General features: G+C 45.4%; 1 protein-coding gene across 1 annotated transcript in view; it reads left to right on the plus strand.

The window, feature by feature from the left end:
- Dok5 (docking protein 5) overlaps positions 1 to 22,541 on the plus strand; it is a 150,687-nt gene that overhangs the window by 97,545 nt on the left and 30,601 nt on the right. The window contains exons 3-6 of the mRNA XM_021155776.2: positions 3,180 to 3,294; positions 3,414 to 3,533; positions 6,217 to 6,406; positions 14,566 to 14,701. Coding sequence (XP_021011435.1) covers positions 3,180 to 3,294; positions 3,414 to 3,533; positions 6,217 to 6,406; positions 14,566 to 14,701 — 561 coding nt within the window. The remainder of the gene's footprint in view (positions 1 to 3,179; positions 3,295 to 3,413; positions 3,534 to 6,216; positions 6,407 to 14,565; positions 14,702 to 22,541) is intronic.

Consider the following 22,541-nt stretch of genomic DNA (forward strand, 5'->3'; position numbering starts at 1 on the left):
AAAAAAAAAAAAGAAGCGCAGTAGCTCATCCACTCTGTTCCGGAGTTGTCATTTGTAGAACGAAATGAAACAACAACAACAACAAAACATTTTCAAAGGCCTCTCATGACACAAAGTTGTCTGTGGAGGGTAGTTATGGTCTTTAGCATGTCTGCTGATCAAGGGTCTGGCGTGAGTTTGTCCAGACGGTAAGTCTTTTGAAAGAAAGGGGAGGGGTTGGGAGACGGGAGTGTGCGCATGCTCAGTAGAGTGCGGCTCTGAACTTGAGGTACACAGCCTCTTTGGAAGCCAGTCGTCCTTTGTCATGTGCAATCTTGACCCTGCCTGCCCTGTGAACACTCACTCTCCTCCCTGGAGCAGCGAACGGGGGTGTTGCTTTGCTTATTACGAAAACCAATTTCCAGAACGGGTAATTGTGTTCTGACTCATGCCATTCTCCCGCATTTCCTGGCTGTTTCTGGTGACTTATGTCTTCCTCTTGGCCCCTTAATGGATATGTAATGAAGCGACATATTTCAAAGTCCTAGCTGTTTTTCAGACTTCCCTTAAGTCCTGTCTCCGTGGAGGGCTGGCTTAAAGCCTGGCGCACACAGGCCCTACCCGTGTCCCAAACGCAAGGAGTCATGTTAAAAAAGACTCACGTCTTCCAGCAGAAGGTGAGCCCTGGAGGCTGGGAGCTTTGAAGTGTCAGTCAGTGTTTAGATGAGGCTACCCCACCCATTTGCTCTGCTCCACATCACAACTTACTTCTGCCAATTTTAGCCATGAACTTGGTTGTATGATATTAAACCTTCTTCGGCCTCAGTTCCCCCATCAGAAAAATGCCGATAAATAATACTAACATCAATCTCCAAGGCTTTTATGAAGATCAAACAAGCATACACCCAGAAAGACCATGCACAGAACATGGTTTAAGGGAGCATCGGTGTGTGCTGCCTCAGGGTCTGAGCCTTTGATGCCGTCCACCAGAAAGCCATTGCCAGCTAACTCCCCGGGTGCTGGAGAGATAGGGATTAGAACAACAGAAACTCAGCTAGAGCTTCAAGTCCCACGTATCGCAACTTAGGGACAAGAATAATAATCTCACACGGAGGTCAGGGAAGTCTTCCCAGGGGAAGTGGGCTTCCACTATACGTCTCTGGGTGAGTCTAGTCTTTTGCTCATAGAGTCCATGTGCTGAGTGACTTCTAACCAGAGGGCAAGGTTGGTAGCATAAAACTCTCATTAGGGGCAGTGAAGGAGTGAAGAAGTTGCACACAAACAGACAGATAGACACACAGACAGTGGGGGATCAGGCAGGGTTCTGGCTATTTCTTGTGTCTATTAGGTACAACATAGCAGGAGGAACTGGCTGGTCTGGAGGTCTCTGTCAGGGAGCAGTCTCAGGATCTAAACATGTGGGAGGAGGATGCTGCAGTTGCTATTCTTTGCACATACTGGTGTGCAAACACTCACACTGGGACCTCAGAGAACCGAGAGAACCCACTTGAGCCTGGACCATATGGGGAACTCATGCAGGTCCCATGAGTCTGAGATCTTGGAATTGTGGACATGATGGTGGCCATGTCAACCATGTGCATTTACCAAGCAGTTCACTCACTCAGAGAGTCCTCTGTTCCCTGCAGACACACTGTGTGCTAGACCTGGAAAACAATGATGGACAGAAATACAGTGCCTGCCAGGAGCAACTGACTCTTCCTTAGGCAAGATAAGAAACCAAGGCAGTCACACCCTTAGCCACTGGAGGCTCAGGAAGGAAGCCATGGAAATTGGGCTTAGGAAGGTTTGAATATTGCGGTGGAGTTTCCAATAGGGAATCAGTGGGTACCTGAGGTCTAAATGAGGATTTTAGGGTGATTGAAGTTCAGTAGAGGAGAGGAGGGAAGGCTCTAAGTCTGGGAAGCCACACGGCTTATTCTTGCACAGAGTAGAGTCCAGTTTGGCTAGGCTTTCTAAAGCTTAAGGACATGGTGGACGACACACACTGGAGAGTTAGCTTTGAAGGACACAGAGGGTCACCACGGTCATTTGGACACAAGGATCTGGAGATCTTGGAGGTGTTAAGTTTCGTGCAAGTCTCTGGAGGTTGTAAAGATGAGGTGCAGTTTGCACAGTGGATCCCTGGGGCTTAACATGGAAGTAGGGAAACAAGAAAATAATTATACAAAGCTGAAGGCAGCTTAGGCTGGGTTCTGGCACAAAAATAAACGCACACCGCCAACCAGCCAACCAGCCATTGTGTGTAGTGAGTGCTGAAGGGTCTGTTGCAGACGGAGGGTAAGCCCTGTCCTGCAGAGTCCCTGGAAATGCTGGAGTGGGAAAAGCCTCGGAGGGGCACCGTGTGGCCTTTCATGCGGATGAATTTGCATTTATACTATAAGAAGGGCCACTGGAGGTTAGAAGGCTGGAAAATGAAATGATCAGATTAATGTGTCCGTCGAGGGTATTTATCTCTCTTCCCGGGGATTTCCTAAGCCAGGCACTTATTGAATTTAGGGTAATAGATGGAAGAGGTGGTCCAGCATCGCCACAAGCCAAGATTGATGGGAGGCATATTCCTTTGTATAAGAGTTAAGGGGGTGTTAAGGGGAGTTTAAGCTTGCCACTGTGAGAGGCTTATTTATCTTGTAAATAAATACTTACCAGGAAGCCACATGAGCCTTCCTCCTGGCAGGCCCCTCCTGTGTGACAGGATGTCACCCTAGCAGAACTTCCATGTAGAGGCACCATGAATTAGCATGCTCCGGGAGGGGAGGGATTTGTGCAAGTGCCAGTAGCTAGGATTGTGGGAAAGTGGGGAGGGGGGGCATAGAGTGTCTAACGGGACACCTTCGATGTGAACAGGGTGGCCCTGTGCGGTGTTCTCATATTCTAAAACTGAGACCCACAGGCACCAACGAGCTCACAGTCAGAGATGAGGGTTTCTGAGGTGTGATGTATGGATTGACCACTGATCACAGGGGTGAGTGTGAGATCTCCTGACCCTTCACCTCTGATGGGATAATTTAGTGATGGACTGGACCACCTACCTTTGCTTCCATCCTCCCAAGTCATGATTAGTCTTCATAGCTGCAGATATGTTCTGTGATGCTGGGCTCACAGGTGATTGTACTCACGTGGGTAGGACGTGTTCACGTAGGGCACGTGACCAGACTTTCAAATCGTTATTTTTTTTTCAGGTTACAGAACTCAACAATGTGAAAAATGTAGCCCGATTGCCAAAGAGCACCAAGAAACATGCGATAGGGATTTATTTCAATGATGACACCTCGAAGACCTTTGCCTGTGAATCAGGTTTGTTTGAGGCGAGTGGGGTTGGGGTCTTTGGCTTTTATCTTTGAGTACCGGGCATAGAGGATAATAGATCTTTGTGGGGTCTTTGTTTTTTTTTTTTGTTCTTGCCATTTCCACAGATCTTGAGGCAGACGAATGGTGTAAAGTTCTCCAGATGGAGTGTGTGGGGACCAGAATCAATGACATCAGCCTCGGAGAGCCTGATTTATTGGCTACCGGGGTGGAACGCGAGCAGAGCGGTATGTATGCCAAGTTTTCGCCACCCATCTCTCTCCTAAACTGTTTTGCTCCCGTATGATGACACACAAGGCGTCCTTATCCTATACATTCTGAGTTATAAATATGTATGAAGAAGTTATAATAGCAGTCTATGTAAATGATGCAGTGAATGCTTTCCTCAAACGTTCTGTAATCTATAGTAGAAAAAAAAATCCACATTAATGGTTTCAGTCAGAAATGTTGAGGATCCCAAGGTGTGCCAATGGAATGGAAGATGCTTATGAATATCCAACTGTTACATTTGCAACAGAAGTCCCACCCCATAGGTGGTAGGACTCCCCTCATTTTGTAGATGAGGTAAACATAGTCTTGTTCCAAATGTACTATGAACATTTGAAACTAGACTATGATCGTAGGCCTCTATTTACTACGATCAGACTTTAAAGTGTGATAATTTTCACCTTGCTGTTTCACTTAAAGTATGTTTGAACACTGTCCAATGTTCTTAATAGAATTTAACCCCAACCCTGAATATTTCATCAAGTTTAAACCCACTTAAAAACTGTGATTTAAAAGTAAAATTCAACCCCTGAGCCAACTCAGCTCAACACAGCATCGAGGAATAAATCTTTTAAAATAATCATGACCAAAATATTCATGAACACTTTAGCAAAAATCAATGTTCATTCATAGTCTGAGCCTAGAATAATTGCTTCATCTCCAAATAGCTCAGCCTAGTGGCTGGGGAGATTTTATGCCACGGGTCTGCTTCAAAGCCTGACTTGATCTACTAGCTCTTGTCAGAGTGGCAGGGGCTCTGGGTCACCTGGATGGATGGCAGACATGACTGAGGTGGAATTGCATTGGTGGTCTCCGTGCCCACTCCAGTTGTTAGTTAAAACCGTGCTCCCTCCCTCCCAAGCAATGCTGTGTTCTCATGACACATTTACAGACTTTGCCCACCCTGAATGTACTGTCCCTACCACAATCTGTGGCCACACGGCTGTTGTTCATCAAGACATGGAAGTGTTAGCTCGAACAGAGTTGCCTCTTGCCAGATTGGGAACTAGGGCTACAGAGAGGTGTAGTCACTTCCCATGGCAATTCACCCCACCCCAGACCTTCCTTCTGTGGTTCAGTCAGTCAGTGTAATGTTGGACAAAGGGGAGCTAGCCAGGGTGCTGGGGACACAGTCCTGGGCTTTGATAGCATGGTAGGGTTGATTGTTATATTTTCTAGAATGGCCAGGTCAGCACATAGCTTTCAGACATTTCTGCCTGCGGCATAGTAGAAATGCACAGTGCTAAAATTCAAATTAAGAGCCATGCCTAAGGTTTCCGTTTATGCTGCCAGCTTGGTAGGCTTGGGGTTTCTCTCATTATGGGTTCTTACAGAACTCCAGTATTTATTTGAAAGTATTTTATTATGGTCTTATTTTGTAGGGGTTCAAATAAGTACAATTAAAATGGTTTCTCACCAAGAGCATGCTGGGCAAGCACTCCCCCACTGGTCTCCCCCAAGCCCCACTAATTTATCTTATAGCAAATCAATTTGCCTCTAAGAGAATTCATTCACAATGGCCCCCTTTACCTATGACATACTGAAGACAACTTTACAGTCATGGGTCCAGAGCTCTCAGGGGACATATGTGTTTCATGACAGTTTCTAGAAAGCCCTCAACATTTGGCTATTGATAGTTTAAAATAAACTTATAAGCTTAAATAGCAGGTGACTAAGCCCATTCACGAACACAATCTTGATATTACTATTTACCAATTTCAGATAAATTATAGAGATTTTGATGATTCCTCCTATTATAGAATAGCTAATTTTGAACATTCCTAATCTAAAATTGTTAGCATCACACTATCCTGTCAGATGTCTGGGATCTACTATAGGATGGATGGATAGAATTGTGCTTGCAGGTGCCATAGCATTTTTGTTCACGTTTCACTTAGAGATTTTTGACTCTGTAACTTTTTATGTTACTGGCTTTTCCAAATAGCAGTAATAAAAGCAGTGTAACTGCCTGCAGGTGAGCTCTTGTTTACAGTCACCAGCTAAGTTAGTTATCACAGTCTTGGTGACATTTTCAACGGTCACCCAGGAGGCAGAGGGCTATCTTTTTGCAGCATTGACTAAGGAAAGTTCTTTGTTCAAACTCAAAGAATATCCCTTTGACATCGTCACAATTGCACGCTGTTACCGTGGAGCGTGGTTTAAATAATTTGGGGTACAGTTTTACTGAGCCGATGGTAGAACTGTAAGCTGACCAGTGTTACTTTAGGACCACAAATCACAGACACAGCCTTCTGCACCTGTACCTTTTGTGAATATGAAAGTGTAGGTGTAATTAATGTGTGCTCTGCAGAGGAAAAATTGCTTTTAGCGGTTTCATGGCTATGGTCTTTTATTGGCATACTTTTTTTTCCACGATGCAAATTGAAAAGGTCTACAAATGATCTTTGTTCGTGTAAATAGTGCTTAGTGCGGGTTGACACCCAGAGTGTATCATTATGCTGTGTAATAGCACCTGCATTTAAAAACTCATTTTTTCTGTGACAGTTCATTTATAACGTTTATCTTCCTGAACACTCCACCAAACCCTAGCATGTACATATTTGTTAATGCTTTTGTGTTCCTGAGATGTCTTTGCTCTTTCATTTCTGGGGATTTTAGACTAACGTTTTGTTTTTCTCCCAGAGAGGTTCAATGTGTATTTGATGCCATCTCCTAACTTAGATGTACATGGCGAATGTGCCTTGCAGATTACATATGAGTACATCTGTCTTTGGGACATCCAGAATCCCAGAGTTAAACTCATCTCTTGGCCGCTAAGTGCCCTGCGGCGGTATGGACGAGACACCACGTGGTTCACTTTTGAGGCAGGGAGGTGAGTTCGTAGCTTTTATTACATCCTTTCCCAGTGTCTGCTTACCTCCTCCAGGTTCAGATCATGGCAAATGAGCCAGAAGAACACTTTGGGAAGTTCGTAAACCGATGTTTTATGGCAAGATTATAGTATAATGTTCAGGCACGCGACATCCCTTCATTCCTAGGGAGGGTTCTAACTCTTCAAAGATATGACACAAATTTCATTACTCCATTTGATGGCATCCCACAAACTGAGGCTGAGCTGGTAAACTGTACCACGCACAGACTGGGATAAGCTAACTAGAGGCCAGCTTCCTGCTGTTTGCACATCTCCTGGTTGTAATGCAATAGTTCTCTATGGGAACTAACAGGATAGATCATACACACCACTGACATTTCTCAGGTTGCAGCTAACTAAGGTCCATCTTAGCTACTCTGGTAGAAAGGCTGAAATGCTGGAGCGCTTCTTTCTAAATCTCAATTGTTGGGAGTCCAAGAGCCCTAAGAGATTACTCCCCTCAGAGGCAAACGCAGGAGTGAAGAGAAGACCGCTCCAATCCAGTGAATCAAGGCCTCCAAAGAGATCCTGCAGGTCTGTGATTCACTTTACCTCCCCACCCCCACTCTTCCTCCCCAAGAGTTTAGGTTCCTTGTAAAGGCACCTAACATAGTCACCTCTTGTGTTTTGAACTTTCAAGTTTTAAGAAGCAGGAGTCCATCCAATACTCAACACTGTAGCATGGAATAGGGAGGGTTCCACACACCTGAACCCTGATTGAGGAATTGTGGATACTTCATGGCTTTGGAGGAGGTAGAATCAGTTTTCACTTAGGGTGTGGCTTCTGGTAGATGGACCCTACGCCAGAGGATGGCCTTATACCCATGAGCGTATAAACAGCACAAACTGGATGATGAGTTATTTAAAAAAACCAATCACCGAACGGACATGCTGGAGACACAAAGTTAGGTGCTGGTTGGGAGACAGGGCGCTGGGCATGAATCTGGGAGGAGATGGGGAGGACTAGGGGTTAAGAGGATCAAAATATGTCAGATGGAATTCTCAAAGAATGAATGAAAATATTATATTAGAAATGAAACATAAGCCCCTGATGTGTGTTAAAATTACTCTGAAGTAGCAACTTTAAGCATTTTTGAGGTAGTTGGCTAAAGTTGATAGTTCCCCTCCCGGAAATGATATTGATTTAAAGAGCAAAAGTGAGAAGTTCTGATCACTCCCTGGTCCTCCAGCTCATGTGAACAAGTGGGAGTAGTGCTCTGTCCAGGTCAAGCCAGTTCACCTCACCTTAAGTTTACAGCCGGAATCTATTAAAATTTACTTTTTGGAACTATGATTAATTTAATGTTTCCTCAACATTTAAAAAATTAAAAAACAGTTGTTCTCTTCCATAAGCAGTTCCTTTTTGTCTGCTTTCTTTCCTTCTGGTTTTGTCGTTAGTTTCCTTGATTTTAATTGTTTTGAACCGGTATGTCATGTACCCTCAAGCCGGAGCTTTTGCCTTCCGCTCCCAAGTGCCCGGATGGCAGATGTGCACCACAGGCACGGGTTGTTTTACCTTCAAGGACATAGAAGTGAGTTGGAAGTCTCCTGCGCAACAAAGGCCATGGCATTAGAAGATAAACCTTCCAGTTGAGACTGGCACTCCTTTCTCTCAAAGACCAGTCTACTGTTTATCAGGGAAGTTTCTATGGGCAACAAAGGATGTGCTTGGGTGGACTGGCTGCTTCCTTTCTTGTCTCCTTACATTCTGTTAGGACTTCTGGAGCAGGGAGGGGGTTTTCACAATGCAGGAAGGGCGGAACACCAGGTGATAAACAGCCCCAGGTCACTGGAACGCAAATGGAGATGGAATTGTATTACGACCATCACAGATTGAAATAATAAGACCATTTGTGTCTCCCCCAAGTGAAGGAACACTTTCCTATCTGCCTTATTTTATTAGTAAAGATAGTTTCCTTCTTGGTTATATTTGGGTATCTACATCACAATGCAGTTTCTCATAACTGATACTATGTCCCGCCCCCTCACTTTCAGAAGCAAGCAGAGCTGAGGCTCCCACCGGGGCACACAGCTTTCACACTGCAAACTGGAGGTGTGAACTACAGTTTCATTTCTTCTGTGTCTAGGAACGGTGGGAGTTACGCGTCTATGGCCGTCTGTACATGGAGACAGCATAACACTTGTCTCATAGCAGTGCTATTAAGATAAAATAGAGGCAGGGGAACAAACCCCCTCGGGCAGAAGCCCAGAAAGTAGGAGGCAGCTGGATTAACCCAAAGTGACAAAGCAAAGACAGACATCCACTGTCTGTCATGACTTAGGGTGTAGGAGTAGAGATGGCTTCAGGCATGGCTTGATTGACAAGACTCAGTTTCATTGGAGAGCTGTGCTTCTTCTAGTCTGTCTATTTCCTGAATGTCCTGGTGACTTCTGGAACTTTGGAGTCTTTGGAGACGTGAGCGAATGGGAGGGAGATAGATAACCAGAATACCTTGACCATTATATCCAATATGACTCCAGCTCTATTATACTCAGTGTGTCCTAAGCGCATTCTATGAAGCTCACAGGATGGGAACAGAATGGGGAATGTCTCCCAAGGCACAGAGTGCAACACTGGGCTTGTTGTCTTTGAAAGGGAAAAGATGTGAGGCTTCAAATCCTCAACGTGTATCCAACACAATATTCACTTGTTCTAAGTAAAAAGGACCAGAAGAGGTTATTTTGTTCATGTGTGTGTTTGTGGTAGTATTGCATGTGATGTGTATGTGATGTGTTTGTGTGCGTATGTTTGTTTCTATGGTTGTATGTATATGTGGGTCTATGGTATGTTTATGTATATGTACATGAGTATGCATATGTGTATGCATATGCTTATGTGAGTATGCATGTGTGTATATGTATGTATATGTACATGAATGTGCATATGTGTATGTAAAGTATATAAGTATGTGTATGTCTGTGGTGATATGTGTATGTAATGTGTATATGATGCAATTGTTTGTGTATATGATGTGCATGTTTGTGTCTGTGAAAGTATCTATATGTGTATATGTATGTCTGTGGTATGTGTATGCATATGTGTATGAGTATGCATGTGTGTATGCATAAGTGATATGTCTATGCATATGTGTGTGTCTATGGTACTATGTGTGTGTGTGTCTGTGGGCATATGTGTATGTGTGTGTATGGTAGTATGTGCATGCATGTGTGTGTGTGTGTGTGTGTGTGTGTGTGTGTGTGTAGTGTAGTAGTAGATGCCTTTGGAGGCCAGAAGAGGGCATCAGAACCTCTAGGACTGAAGTAACAGGTGGTTGTGAGCTGCCTGATGTGGGAAGGTGGAGCCAAACCACAGTCTTCTGAGAGAGAGACAAGTATACTTCACCTCTAGCCATCTCTGCTGCCCCCATATCATCTATAATCTTGTCAGCATCTCATTCCTTACTTATGAAGCCATCTTTACATGTTTAAGGAGGCCTCCATCAGTGAGTCACAGACTTAGACAGAGTATCCGGATTTGATATTCCTCTATCCCTTGGCTAGTGTATCAATGCCCTTAGCTCGGGTTTAGTCGGTGAACCCCCCATTTGCTCTTTTCTCTTGGAGTCTGGGCACACCTTTCCTGGGTAGCTGTGCGATTGGGGCCAAGCCTCTGGGACCTTCTACCTATGTCTCCCTTCACCTCCCAGGACAAGTACATTTAACCCTATTGCCAATTTTTTCCCCATGAAGAAATTTGAAGATGAAGCATAAAAATTGTAATAACCTGTGACTGCACAAAGATTTCCCTCTGGCAGTAACAGTAACAATTCAGGTATTCTAGAGGCCTAAAGCTATGTTGCTTCTTTTGTCTGAGCTGTTTGGCTTTAGCCTGCTGCTTCCGCTGCTCTGGCTCTGACATCTCACTTACACACATCAACCCGTCAGAGGCCAGAGCTTTCCATGGGAAGATCCACTGGCAGAGTGCTCTTGGGGCAGCTACGCCCCTAAGGATCCTTTCCAGAAGTGCCATTGTTCGCAGAAGGGTGGCAGGTGTCCAGTGAGCTTCCCTTTTATGTTTGGAGCGGGCTGCTGGCTTCACATGCTTCGGTGGCAGGCTCTGCCGTGCCTCCAAATGATTTAAATTAATACCCTGGGTTTCTTCGCCTCTGCAGGAGTGAGAGAGGCTCAGGAGACATTTGGCAGAACGTGAGAAATAATTTCCACACATGAATGCCTTTCTTTACTGACCGGAGAGAGAGTCTCTCTCTCGGGCCTTTGACATCATTTAAAAAGAAATTTTAGGTAAGCCAAGAAAGGTGGGAACTGGAGTTCCCGGCACAGATGCGTCCCCTAAACTTATGAAAAGGATTTTTTTTTTTTTTTTTTTTGCTTGGGGTGTGAGGCCATCTGAACAGACTCGGAGAATAAGTGATAGCTTTTCACATAGCTCACACCAAATGCACGCTCGCTGGTGAGCTCACACTGCGGAGAAGTTGGACTTTCTTCTAACTGAAGGGCCTATAAATAAAACAAAAGCCGCGTTGACGTCTCCTGGACACTCACGACTGGTACTCTCGACGCAAGCCACTGAACACTCTCTAATGCCTCACTGTTTCATGGGCGGTTCATTTCTTATTATCAAGGAAGGGGAAGGGAAGTGGGCAGGGTACCTTCCTTTTCACTCTGTTGAACAGAGGAGTTCAAATAGGATGCTGGGTCTTGCATGCAGACCTGCTCGGGAGACACGAAATCCTCTTCTTCCACCAGGATTTGGAAACGATGGTGTCCCAGTTTTCCTCACGCTCTGAACCTCAAGACTGGCTTCACTTCCGAGCCCAAATGTGCATCCAGGCTCCTCCCCCAGACAGGTTCCATCTCCAACATCATCAGTCAGATCGGCATCCGTGACCTTGTTCTGGGATGTGGTCCTCACCTTCCCTCTGAGATGAAGATGTGAAGAGACGTCCTTCCAGGAGCATCCGAGCTAAAACCAATGGGTGGAGAGAAGGGAGGAAGGGAGTAACATGATGCCAAAACTCCTGCTTCTGTCTCTTTGCCTGCTCCTGCATGCATGAACCCCTGAGGAAGTTTTTCTCCTGTGTTTTCTGATGAGAGCTGACCAGCCCTGCCTGCCCTGCTGGGTTATGTAAGGCCATTAGTCTGACTGATGTGTTTTTCTTGTATTGCCTTGGGCCCTTCCCCCACTGTGCTGTTTTGTCAAAGCCTAGAGCTACATTTTAATGTGTTGAGAGGGTGCTGATGAAAGAGCTCTAGGCCAATCAGTCAGACAAAGCAAGCAGGATGGGAGGGCCTGGGCACCAAGATTAGAAGAGGGCCGGAAGGGAATTGTGTGAGAAGCAGAGGTTTTGTCAGTTCCCCACTGTGTGGGCCATGCAGTACAACTAAAGGTCACACATCATTTACTAAACAGACAAGAAAACTCCCGACATTCAAACCAGAGGCCGTGCCGCGTGTCTGCTTTACTGAGAGATGTGAAAGCGAGCGAGCCAAGAATGAAGTTTTGATGCCGTAGCCATTTTGCTATGCTTTGGTCCTTTGCTTTTGATCCCAGCATCTGAAAGATTTAAATGCTACTACTAAAGAAAGGATCTGTACTGTGTTTTTAAAAGGAGACATTGGATGGGGCTGGGGATATAGCTCTGTTGGTAGAAGGCTTACCTCCTATGCACAAAGCCTTGGGTTTGCACTGTACCACTTGCTGAAATTGAGCACCGTGAACCAGCACTCGGGAGGTAGAGGCAATAGAGAGATCAGCAGTTTGAACTCATCGTTGAACGCATATTGACTTGGAGGACAGGATGCGCTGATGACATCCTATCTCAAGATAAACAAGCAAACATTCAGGCATTGTCCAAAAGGGTCCCTTTTTTTCTTCAAAGTTGCTCTTGCCAGTTGATGAGTGATGATGTAGAGAGAGCGTTGTCCTGTGAGCATTGTATTCTTCACTGTCACATGAGCATCGAGGACGAAGACCAAGAAGGAAGGAAGCTTTAGCATGGAGCCTGATCTAGGATCAATCAACCCAGAGATCAATAGATGCATGGATTCGGTAATAACTGGAACCACATTTTCTACCATGAGTTTTAGTCCAAACAAAACCAAGCTGATCAAGGCCCCTGGAGCACCTCTTCCGAGCCTTCTTGCCCTTAAGGGACAGGGCAAACAGTAGGTGACTTCTTCCCCTTAAAGAGTCAATTGAGACTAATTGTTCCTCTTAATAATACAGATTCATATACTCTATGTTTGTGGAAATGGGGAGAGATGTGTAAAAATCACAAAATCTAATAGAACTTGGTGCAAGGAAGTGGTATTAAAGTTCTATGGCTTACGTGCAAAGGAGCTGAGAGTGGAGTTTGTGGTGGCATAAGATGTCTTCATGAAACACATCACCTTTTGTACTTTATTGGATAGGTACAACATAATGATTAAAATCCCATAATCAGCGTCACTGACATTAACTTCTCAAGCTTAACTGATTGACACCAAATTCTCTCTCCCCTCTCTTCATAAATCCACATTTATGACATTTAATATAAGCAATATTTGCCATTATTGGGCCCTACCATATGGCTGTGGCACTGGGCTAACTATGGACTTGGACTGGCATGTATTTCCTTGTTCTATGGCATTAATTGTGCCTACTGGACAAGACTCAGAAACAACAACAGCTTGAGCTGGAAACGTCCTTAGCTTCTTCATGGCGTTACACAGTTTTTCAGACATGAACATAACTTAGGCAGTAAGTAAGGCAGTGTTCACACTCTCAGCAAGAGATAGAAAGGACAGGCTTCAGAGAATCGGATCCTTTAAAGCAGGCAGATACAAACTCTACCATTGTTGAATATATATCCATACTAGAACCCATTACAGTCAGTCTTGCTGCATGTGATTTTACCCATTCTTTAAGAGAGGGATAGTAGGGTCTGGAGTGACGTCTTAGCAGCTAGGGGTACAAGGACTCAGAGTTGATACTCATCACCCACATGGTGGCTCATAACACTCTGTAACTCCAGTTCTGGGGGGATCCAGTGCCCTCTTCTGACCTACAAAGGCATCAGGCATGCATGTGGAGCACAGACACATAGCCAACAAAACAACCGTACACATAAAGTAAATATTTTTAAATTAAAATATTCATAGTAATTAAATATATTTCCATATGCATGTATACACACACACACACACACACACACACACACACACACACATATATATATATATATATATACACTAAAATATATGTAATTGAAAATAATTTGGTTTGTTCTCGCCTAATGGTACCTGGCCAGCTCCCTTTATTAGTTTGTTTCTGGATTTTTGTGGTCTGAGGTGGATTTTTCTCAATGCTCGACATCAGTCACCAAACCCATATACATTGCTTTCCTGGAAGAATTTCCCACATGTCCCACACATTAATCCAGCAGAGTCGTGCTCCTTAAGGAAGAGTGATAGGTTGCATTTGATTCAGCAGGCTGGCCAGAAGCTGGACCATAATTTGATCTGGGGCTTTGGAAATGAAAGAATGAATCCTTAAGGCTTTTGTCTGCAGGGGAGCTTAGAACAGTAGGGAAGAGAGACGGAACCCCCTCTTCCCCCTGGAAGTTACAACCCACATGAAGATTTTCTGCTGACAGACTGCCCCTGGAGCGGGAGGGGAGACCAGGGCCACAGGGTCTCCTTTGGAGTAGAAAGGTGAAATATAGCATGGTTACTGAGAATGGAGAAACAGTACTTACCTTCTACCTCAATTTAAAAAGAAAAAAACAAAACAAAAAACACCAAGCCCCCCACCACCAATCAGTACACATCAGCTGGGAGTGTTGATTCCCTGCCCACTGTTACAACAATTAATTAGACACTGACTGTTTTGGCCTAGTTAATTTTATTTAGTAAGTGTGCACATGAGCTATAATCATATTAAGAGCAAATGATCTTGGTACAACGCCAAGTCTGTTGTCATCCCCTTAATTCCAGCACTCGGGAGGCAAACATAAAGAGCTGTCGCAGGTTCGAGGTCAAGGTGGGCTACATTGAGTTCTAGACCAGCAAGGGCTACACAGCAAGACCCTGTGTCAAAAGTAAACAAGCGAGACCTCAGTGTGTCGGTCGGCCTTCCGAAAGCTGGGTTTCCAGAAGTGTCTTGGTTTTTGTCTTTACAGGATGTGTGAGACTGGCGAAGGGTTATTTATTTTTCAAACACGAGACGGCGAGGCCATCTACCAGAAGGTCCACTCTGCTGCCTTGGCCATAGCTGAGCAGCATGAACGACTGCTGCAGAGCGTGAAAAATTCCATGGTATGTCCAGAATGTCTTCTTTCTGTCCAGCGCGCACCACTGCAGCGTGTGTTTTGGGAATGTACATGGCTGAACAACACGGCCCGCTTTACACACACACAGTTGGTTTGTTTCTTTACATACCACCATAGGGTGTGGGTTGAATGCTATCCTTAAAGTTCCCAGTGTGACTAACTGGTAAACCATCCACACATGGATTCATCTGCTTTGTCTTTAATTATTGCGCGTGGATACTTGCACGTGTTGTGTACGACCTGGAGGATGCCCAGTGACAGCTGTGTTTTCGATTTCAAATGAGGGAGTTTATTAAGCGGGTAGCAAGCATTTGAAACGAGAAACCAAACAGGAAGTAGCAGAGAGAAGCAGCAGAGAGGTGGCAAAATATCCTGTCAGGTGCTTATGACATCACCAGAGAAGCCTGGGGCAGCCTGACTGGGAGCAAGCATCATCAAACCTCAGCTTACGTCACACAACAGAAACCCCTTGGGAACTCCTACTTGGGATGTCCGACTGAGATTTTCTCTCAATGGTTGAACATCTGACTTCATTTCTGCTCCTACCTCAGGCGTTTTTATCTTTTTTTTTTTTTTTTTTTTTTTTTTTTTTTTTTTTTTTTTTTTTTTGGTTTTTCGAGACAGAGTTTCTCTGTGTAGCCCTGGCTGTCCTGGCACTCACTTTGTAGACCAGGCTGGCCTCGAACTCAGAAATCCGCCTGCCTCTGCCTCCCGAGTGCTGGGATTAAAGGCATGCGCCACCACGCCCGGCTTCAGGCGTTTTTAAACCTCGGGATAAACAGTAGTGATGTCTGTTGGGAATGGTTTGCCTAGCCGTTCTCAAGATTGTGTTATACCCTGACCCATTTGCCGCTTCTCTCTCCCCATAAGAGAGTCGGGGTTGGGGGGGTCACTGAGGACACTTTGAGATAAATGTATTTAGGACTGAAAAGGAGGGGACTTTTCAGTAAACTTATACAACAGGTTCACCAGCATTAACGTTGACATGAGGGTCTGTCAATATCTATAGACTCAACCCTGCGGCTCGCCGGCCTCCATACGTGTACGCATGTCTTTATCCGAGGTGATTATTTCCAGGGCCAATGAATGTTCTAGAAAGTACAAATGACAGAGGGCTAAGGGAAACTGGGGAGAACTGTTCCAGGCTTTGGTGAAGGATTTGAGTCTGTGTGTGATAGCATTCAGGGAACGACTGTGGGGATGGATTGCCTTTCAACTGCAAACGCTCTCTGAGCCAGAGAAAGCCTGAGATTCGTCTGCTATTGTGTGAAGATGCCGTGACACACACACACACACATGCACACGCACACGCACACACACACACACAAACCACATGTGCATATGTTTGGGACCCCCCCCCCTTTGTTTTTGCCTTGCATGCTGCTGAGGGCTCTAACTGGAAGGGGCTTTTACAATTCTTCAGTATCTTCTAGAAGGAGAAGAAAGATTTCTAGAACTCTGTAAGGGATTTGTCTTGTTTGGGTCTTTTAAGATAAAGCCCTGGGTTCCAGTACTCGCCGTTTAGACCAGTGAGGCCTTGAACTCAAGAGAGATCTGCTTGCTTTTGTCTTCCTAGTGCTGGGTTAAAAGGTGTTCATCACCAAGCTTAGCTCTTGTGTGAGTGGTGTGTGTGTGAGGTGCTGGGTGAGAGGAACTGAGTTCCAGTCCCCTGCAAGAGCCACACACCCTCTTAACTGCTGAGCCATCTCTCCAGACTCAAATAGCAAGAAATCTTTAAAAAGAAACACAAAGGATAAAAAAAAAATGCCTTAAAGACAATAAAAACAAAAAGAGCTCTTTTGTATTATAAGATTTGGGGGGGGGGTTTGATTGTGATTTGAAACTGTGTGTAACTTTTGTTTTTTGGGGGGAGGGCAGGCTTCATGGGGCCAGAGCTCGCTGCCAAAAGAGGTAAGAGAACCAGGGGAGAGCCGCATCTGCTGGACCAAGAGTCCATGATCATAGTTGCATTTCACAGGCAGTTGGGGCCGTGCAAGCTTGAGGCCTGATGGGAATTAAGAGGGTGGGAGAGACACCTCATGTGGGAGATGATATGCCAGACGTTTGTTTAAACATTATTCTTGTGTAGCCGTGAGGATGTTTCTGCATGAGATGGTATTTTAATATTTAAAAAAATTTCTATTTCATGTGCGTTGGTGTTTTGCCTGTGTGTCTGTCTGTCAGATCTCCTAGAGCTGGAATTACAGACAACTGTGGGCCACCATGTGGGTGCTGGGAATTGAACCCCAGTCCTTTGGTAGAGCAGCCAGTGCTCTAAGTCACTAAGCCATCTCTCCAGCCTTGTATTTTAATATTTTAATTGGTAATTTGAGGAAATAAATTTGCCTTCTGGGGTGTTAGAGCGCTTCACTCCACTGGTTGGAGGGAGGCCTGGGTAGCTCAAAAGTCCAGTGAACTCACTTTCTTTGCTGACGGTCTGGAGCTGGGACATGGGTCTCTTGTCTTCACACCCAGATGTGCATTGATGGCGTGAATGCTTGTGGTCTCAGGCCTCCACATCACAGCTGAGATCCTTTTACCTTCATAACAACACAAACCACTGTCGTAGTTCTCTCTCCGTCTTCCCCTCTCTCCCCCACCCCCTTTTCATCCACTGCTCCTTCTCCACTCCCCAGTTAATTTAACCACCACGGAGTCCACACAGCTACTGCAGAGACTCAGGCCATCACTGTCCCTTGTGCTGTTGGCTGCCTGGCTGCCTTGTAGCCAAACCTAGTTCCAGTGTGGCACCATGGCAGCTTTGTGGAGTGCATCAAAGTTCTAGGTTTTTCTAAGCTCCAGTTTTCTGCCTCACCAAGTGAGAAAAACAGTAAAAAGCTAGCTAGGGTTACAGGAGATCAGCTTGTAACACATTCGACATAGCCCACTGCTGAGCAGATCCATCAATTCAGTTCAGGCCGATCTCAACACCTACATCCTATGTCATTCATCTGTCTGTCTGTCTGTCTGTCTGATAGGACTGAGGAGGAGTGGACCATGATGCAATATGCTTGTTTAGATCACAGACCACTGTCGGGCTCTATGAGAAGAGCCATGTTTACCACAAAATCCACACAATACCAAAGAGCTTCAGACGAAGGAACATTGACCAGAGACAGCATGTCCTCTTGCTTCTGTCACACAGCAAAATACCCATTGTCAACTTCTGAGTGTGTCACTTCTGGTGTTTTAACCTGTCGGCGTTTAACAAGCAGAACTGTGTCAGACACATGACTTAGAGTTGGCGTTTAGTAAGCAGACAACCTTGAGTGTTGGTCCTCCCCTTCCATCTTGTTGGTGGATGCATACTTCAGGATACGTGACCCGGAAGCTTCTGGGCTGTCTTCTGCCTCTACCTCCACATCCCTGTCAGAACACTAGGATGACCCGCGGCTGCTACTGCACATGGCTTTACGTGGAGTCTGGGGATTCAAACTCAAGTTCTTATGCATATTTTGTAACAAGTGCTGGCTGACCCATCCCTCCAAACCACAGCTATCTTCTTGATAAAAGTCTTAGACGATATCCATGTATTCATATAGCAAGCATCTGTTGCGTGGTTATTTAGTTCTACACTATATAACTTTTTTTTTTAGTAAATACATATATATTTACAACATGTAGCTATTGCTTTAATTTTTAAAGGTATGCTTAAGGGACTGGACATACGGTTTGACAGTGAAGAGCACCAGCTGCTCTTCCAGAGGACCTGGCTTCCGTTCCCAGCACCCGCAGTGTGGTCACAACCCTCTGTAAATCGAGTTCCAGGGGATTTGATGTCCTCTTCTGGACTCTGTGGGCACCAGGAATGCAAATGGTTTACAGGCATATGTGCAGGTGAAAACCTTGTTACACATGAAACAAAAGAAGAAAACTTAAAGCCGTGGTTCAGCGCAATGCTCGATCTGTTGAGACTGACAACTGCTTATCGTCGACTCTTGGAGTTCAAACATTAAATCAAAGACTGAATGCTTTGAAAGATTTGATTTTTTTTTTTCCCCAGATGGCCTCCCAACAAAACTTTCTCTTGGCACATACAGACTCGTTGTATGTCTCTTTGTCCTTATACTTTCTATGGGTGGCAGTAAGCATAATTCAGTGGTGGCAGAAGGGTAAATGACAGGGAGAGACAGACAGAGTGGCAGGTTGTGTGTGCCCTGGCCTGACAGTGGGGATCAGGGTGCTCCTGACTTACCCGCTTTCCTGTTAGATGCTTGTCGGGTCCTAAGGAAATTTTGGTCAGATCACCTTATTTGAAAACCCTCATTAGCATGAATCAGTTCTGGAAAGGCGGACGGGGCTGTGTGCGTGCTTTCCCATTTGTCTGCCTCCTCATTATTTCCACTAAAATTAATCGGGGGTGTGAGTAATTTATTCAATCATCCCTCTGAAAATTTAACTGGGAAATAATGTCACTTGCCTTTAATTTGCTGCACGCTCTGCGAGTTCCAGGAGGGACGAGCGGCTTTTAGGCGGGCGCATCCTGTTTCAGATGAAATGAGAAAAGCATCCAAATGGGATCTGAGTGATGTGGCAGTTAAGCTGGGGATTGTGGGAAGCCAAACATTAGTGTAATTTAATCAGAGCCCAATTAGAGGAGCAAAGATATACCCCGTGATACAGGGGAACGGAGGAGAGCGAACTTGTCCCAGGGTTAGTGTTTTGGTTTTCTGAGCCTATGGTTGCAGTCACAGGGAACCCAACTCTATTCTTGCCTAGAGATGACCTTTGTCCTCCTGCGGGCCTGTAACTTGTAACTGGCAGAGGTGGTGACAATCATCTCCAGCCTTAGCCTCTTTGTTAGGAAATCCAAGCTCTCTGAACACCTGTTGCTGCTGCAAAGCCCCAGCCACTGCATCCACAGTGGAGCCATCAGGGGACCGCTCTGGTCAGAGACTATAGCCTTGGATAAATCATCTCAGTGGCCCCGAATCCCAGAGTTCATCAGGATGAGGCTGTGGGTTGGAACAATTATTAAGGCAGGCTTGCATGGCACTCTCTGTATTATGAGGAACGCTGAAAAGGTCAGGCCACACTGACCACACTGCTCAATGTGGCAAACCCTGGAGATGTCCAGTCAAGCCTGCCCTCTGCAGATGGACTCGGGTCCTTCTGCCTTCTGAAGTGGCCCCCTGCTTTCTAGGTTGTCACCCTCAGCCAGGAGACTTCCTGTCCACCCTGTGGTCACGTGCTCTCTAATCTGGATTTGTAAGTGAGCAGTTTTCTCTTGCTACATGGCAGGATAGTGGCGCTCAGAAGCCACAAAGCAGCACACATGCTTGTTCATTGGGAGTGCTGGGCAGAACCCAGGGCTCACACGCAAGTCTCTGTGTGAGTGGGTCTGGGCTTTGGGCTTAGCCTAGTGGGATCCCTCTGCCTCTGTTTCTCCACAGTTGTATGTTGTCCGTTAGTATAGTGATCTCATTTGGAGGTGAGAAGGGGAAGGGGTGGCTCCCAGGATCACATGGTTACTGGGAGATGTTGTCTCCTGTAGGTGTAAAATCTGGAGCCTCAGTCACTTACCAGTGAGGCAATGACAGCTCTGTGTCACCTGGGTCTCTACCATGTAGCCACTTTGCTCATCAAATTCAGCAATAGAGTGTTCTTGTGAGGTAGACGTCACAATCCCACCGGGGACAACGGTGGCAATACCACCCCATTTTCCTGACACACCCTATCCCAGATCCCATCCCCTACCCACAGTCACAGGGAGATCGACTATACAAGGGTATGGAGCTCAGGAAAGGGAAACAGCAGGGCCACCTTAGCGTCCGCCTCCTACTCTACTGTGAGATGATTCGACTCTCCTTTCCTTGTATGATTCTCATTCTGTGTGCTGCTGGTAATGCCACACATTCGGGGACCTGCTTGGTTGTCTGCTCATTCGTGACATCCTTACTGCCGTTTATCCAGCCTCCTGAGACAAGCCTGGGACGGTACCTGGATTTTCTCTAAGTAACGCATTCATTCATTCATTTCAATCAGTTCTTCATTCAGAAATGTCTATTGAGGACCTACTAGGTTGTATGATATCATACAGATTATGATGTTAGATAGACAGTGTGTCCCAAGGTCCCTTGGGCCCTACAGTGGAAGGGACTGCTTCATCCATGGTTTTGACCTGGAAGAACTAAATCACCACCTTGTGCTGAACACGTGAGAAAAGCGATGTTCAAACCAACCAGGGTCGGTGGCTTGATGTTATTGGAGCCAGGGATTCTGGGCAGTTTTGTGTGGTCCCAACTCCTGCACGCTTCTCTATGCTGCCTTGAAGTAGTAAAGCTTCGTCTGGTCAGCGTTTTCCCGTCCAAATCTCCCTCAGTATCAGGGCACGTCCCCCAAACACCGGCTCACACATATCAAAAATTAATAAATAAGAGGAGATCTGGGAGACGGACCTGTCTGCAAAGGCTAGACTTGCAAGCTTGAGGACCCAGGGTCCATCTCCAGAACCACATTCAAAAAACACAAAACCAGTGTGCTGGCACAAGCCTGCAATCCCTGCTGGGGAGGTAGACAGGTGGAGCCTAAGCTAGCCAGCCTCACATAATTAGCAAGGTCCAGGCCAGTGAAAGAATGAATCTTAAAAAAAGAATGGTGGACAGTGCCAGAGAATGTCTTCTAACTTCCACGCTCAAGTGCATGCATGCACATCCACACACACGGGACTCTTACACACATGACTACAGGTGTGCACATATAAACGGGGTTACGTTTGGAGTGTGTTTTTAGGAGTTCTGATACCATGGGCCATAAAATTCTTTCCCGTCCTCTTGTTTTCGAATCCAGTGCATCGTTGTGTGTGACTTGGCTGCCAGCTGCCTTGGCGGGGAAGCAGCAGGGAGCCCCTGGGACAACTGGGGACCTCCCTGAGGCAGTTCGCTATTTTTGCTGCCTCTAAGAACTGTGCTAAAGTCTAATTTTGGAATGAGGAGTGGCAGCCTGTGGGACGCTCTTCATGCCAGAAGGAGACCTGTCATTCCAGAATTTCCTTCGAGGCCTGAGTCCCAGGGTGGAAGTGGTCTTCCACTTAGCAGAGCCTTTTAGAGACCTCAGAGAGGACTCAGTTGAGGGTGGCATTAAGTCCCTATGGTGGTTTCTCCCATATATGCTGAATCCTGATGACACACAGGCTTGAGCTAGAAACTGGAAATGTTTTTTCATGTTTTTTCTTCTCCTTTTTCTTCTTCTCTTCCTCCTCCTCCTCCTCTCCCTCCTCCTCCTTCTTTTTCTTCTTTTGTTGTTTAATGGATTGATTTATGGCCAAATGAAATTTCCAGAATAATTATTTTTTAATGAATTTGTAGAACTCAAGTGATTTCTTTTCATAACTCTAGAAACCAAATCAATTTATATTTGGTATAATTGTAAAAGCCCTTTGATATACATAATATGCATGTATATATAATGGGGGCGAGGCAGCTATAAAAACTCATGCCATCAACGTGGTCTGCATTTCAGACACTGAAGTAGGTGTTGAGGCGTAGGTGTGTGTGTGTGTGTGTGACCTTTCTCACACTCTATGCCACATTCCTGCCTTGCCCCCCTCCCTTCCCAGATCAGATTTACCTCTGTTATTTACGGATTCTGGTTAACTGTGTTAACTTTAACACACTGCCTAAGGCAATTATCACCTTCTTTCTTTCCTCTTCCAAATTAAAATCTTTTTATATCCTGACATACTAATTATACAAGAAACTGTTTAGAATTTCCGCCAACTACCTGCATGCAGAGCAGTGTGATAGATACGTCTTAAGGAGAGCAGACCAGAAAATTAAAAAAAAGAAAGAAAGAAAGAAAAAGATAAAGGAAAAGAAAAAGAAAAA

This window comes from Mus caroli, chromosome 2, assembly GCF_900094665.2.
Source record: "Mus caroli chromosome 2, CAROLI_EIJ_v1.1, whole genome shotgun sequence".
Classification (NCBI taxonomy): Eukaryota; Metazoa; Chordata; class Mammalia; order Rodentia; family Muridae; genus Mus; species Mus caroli.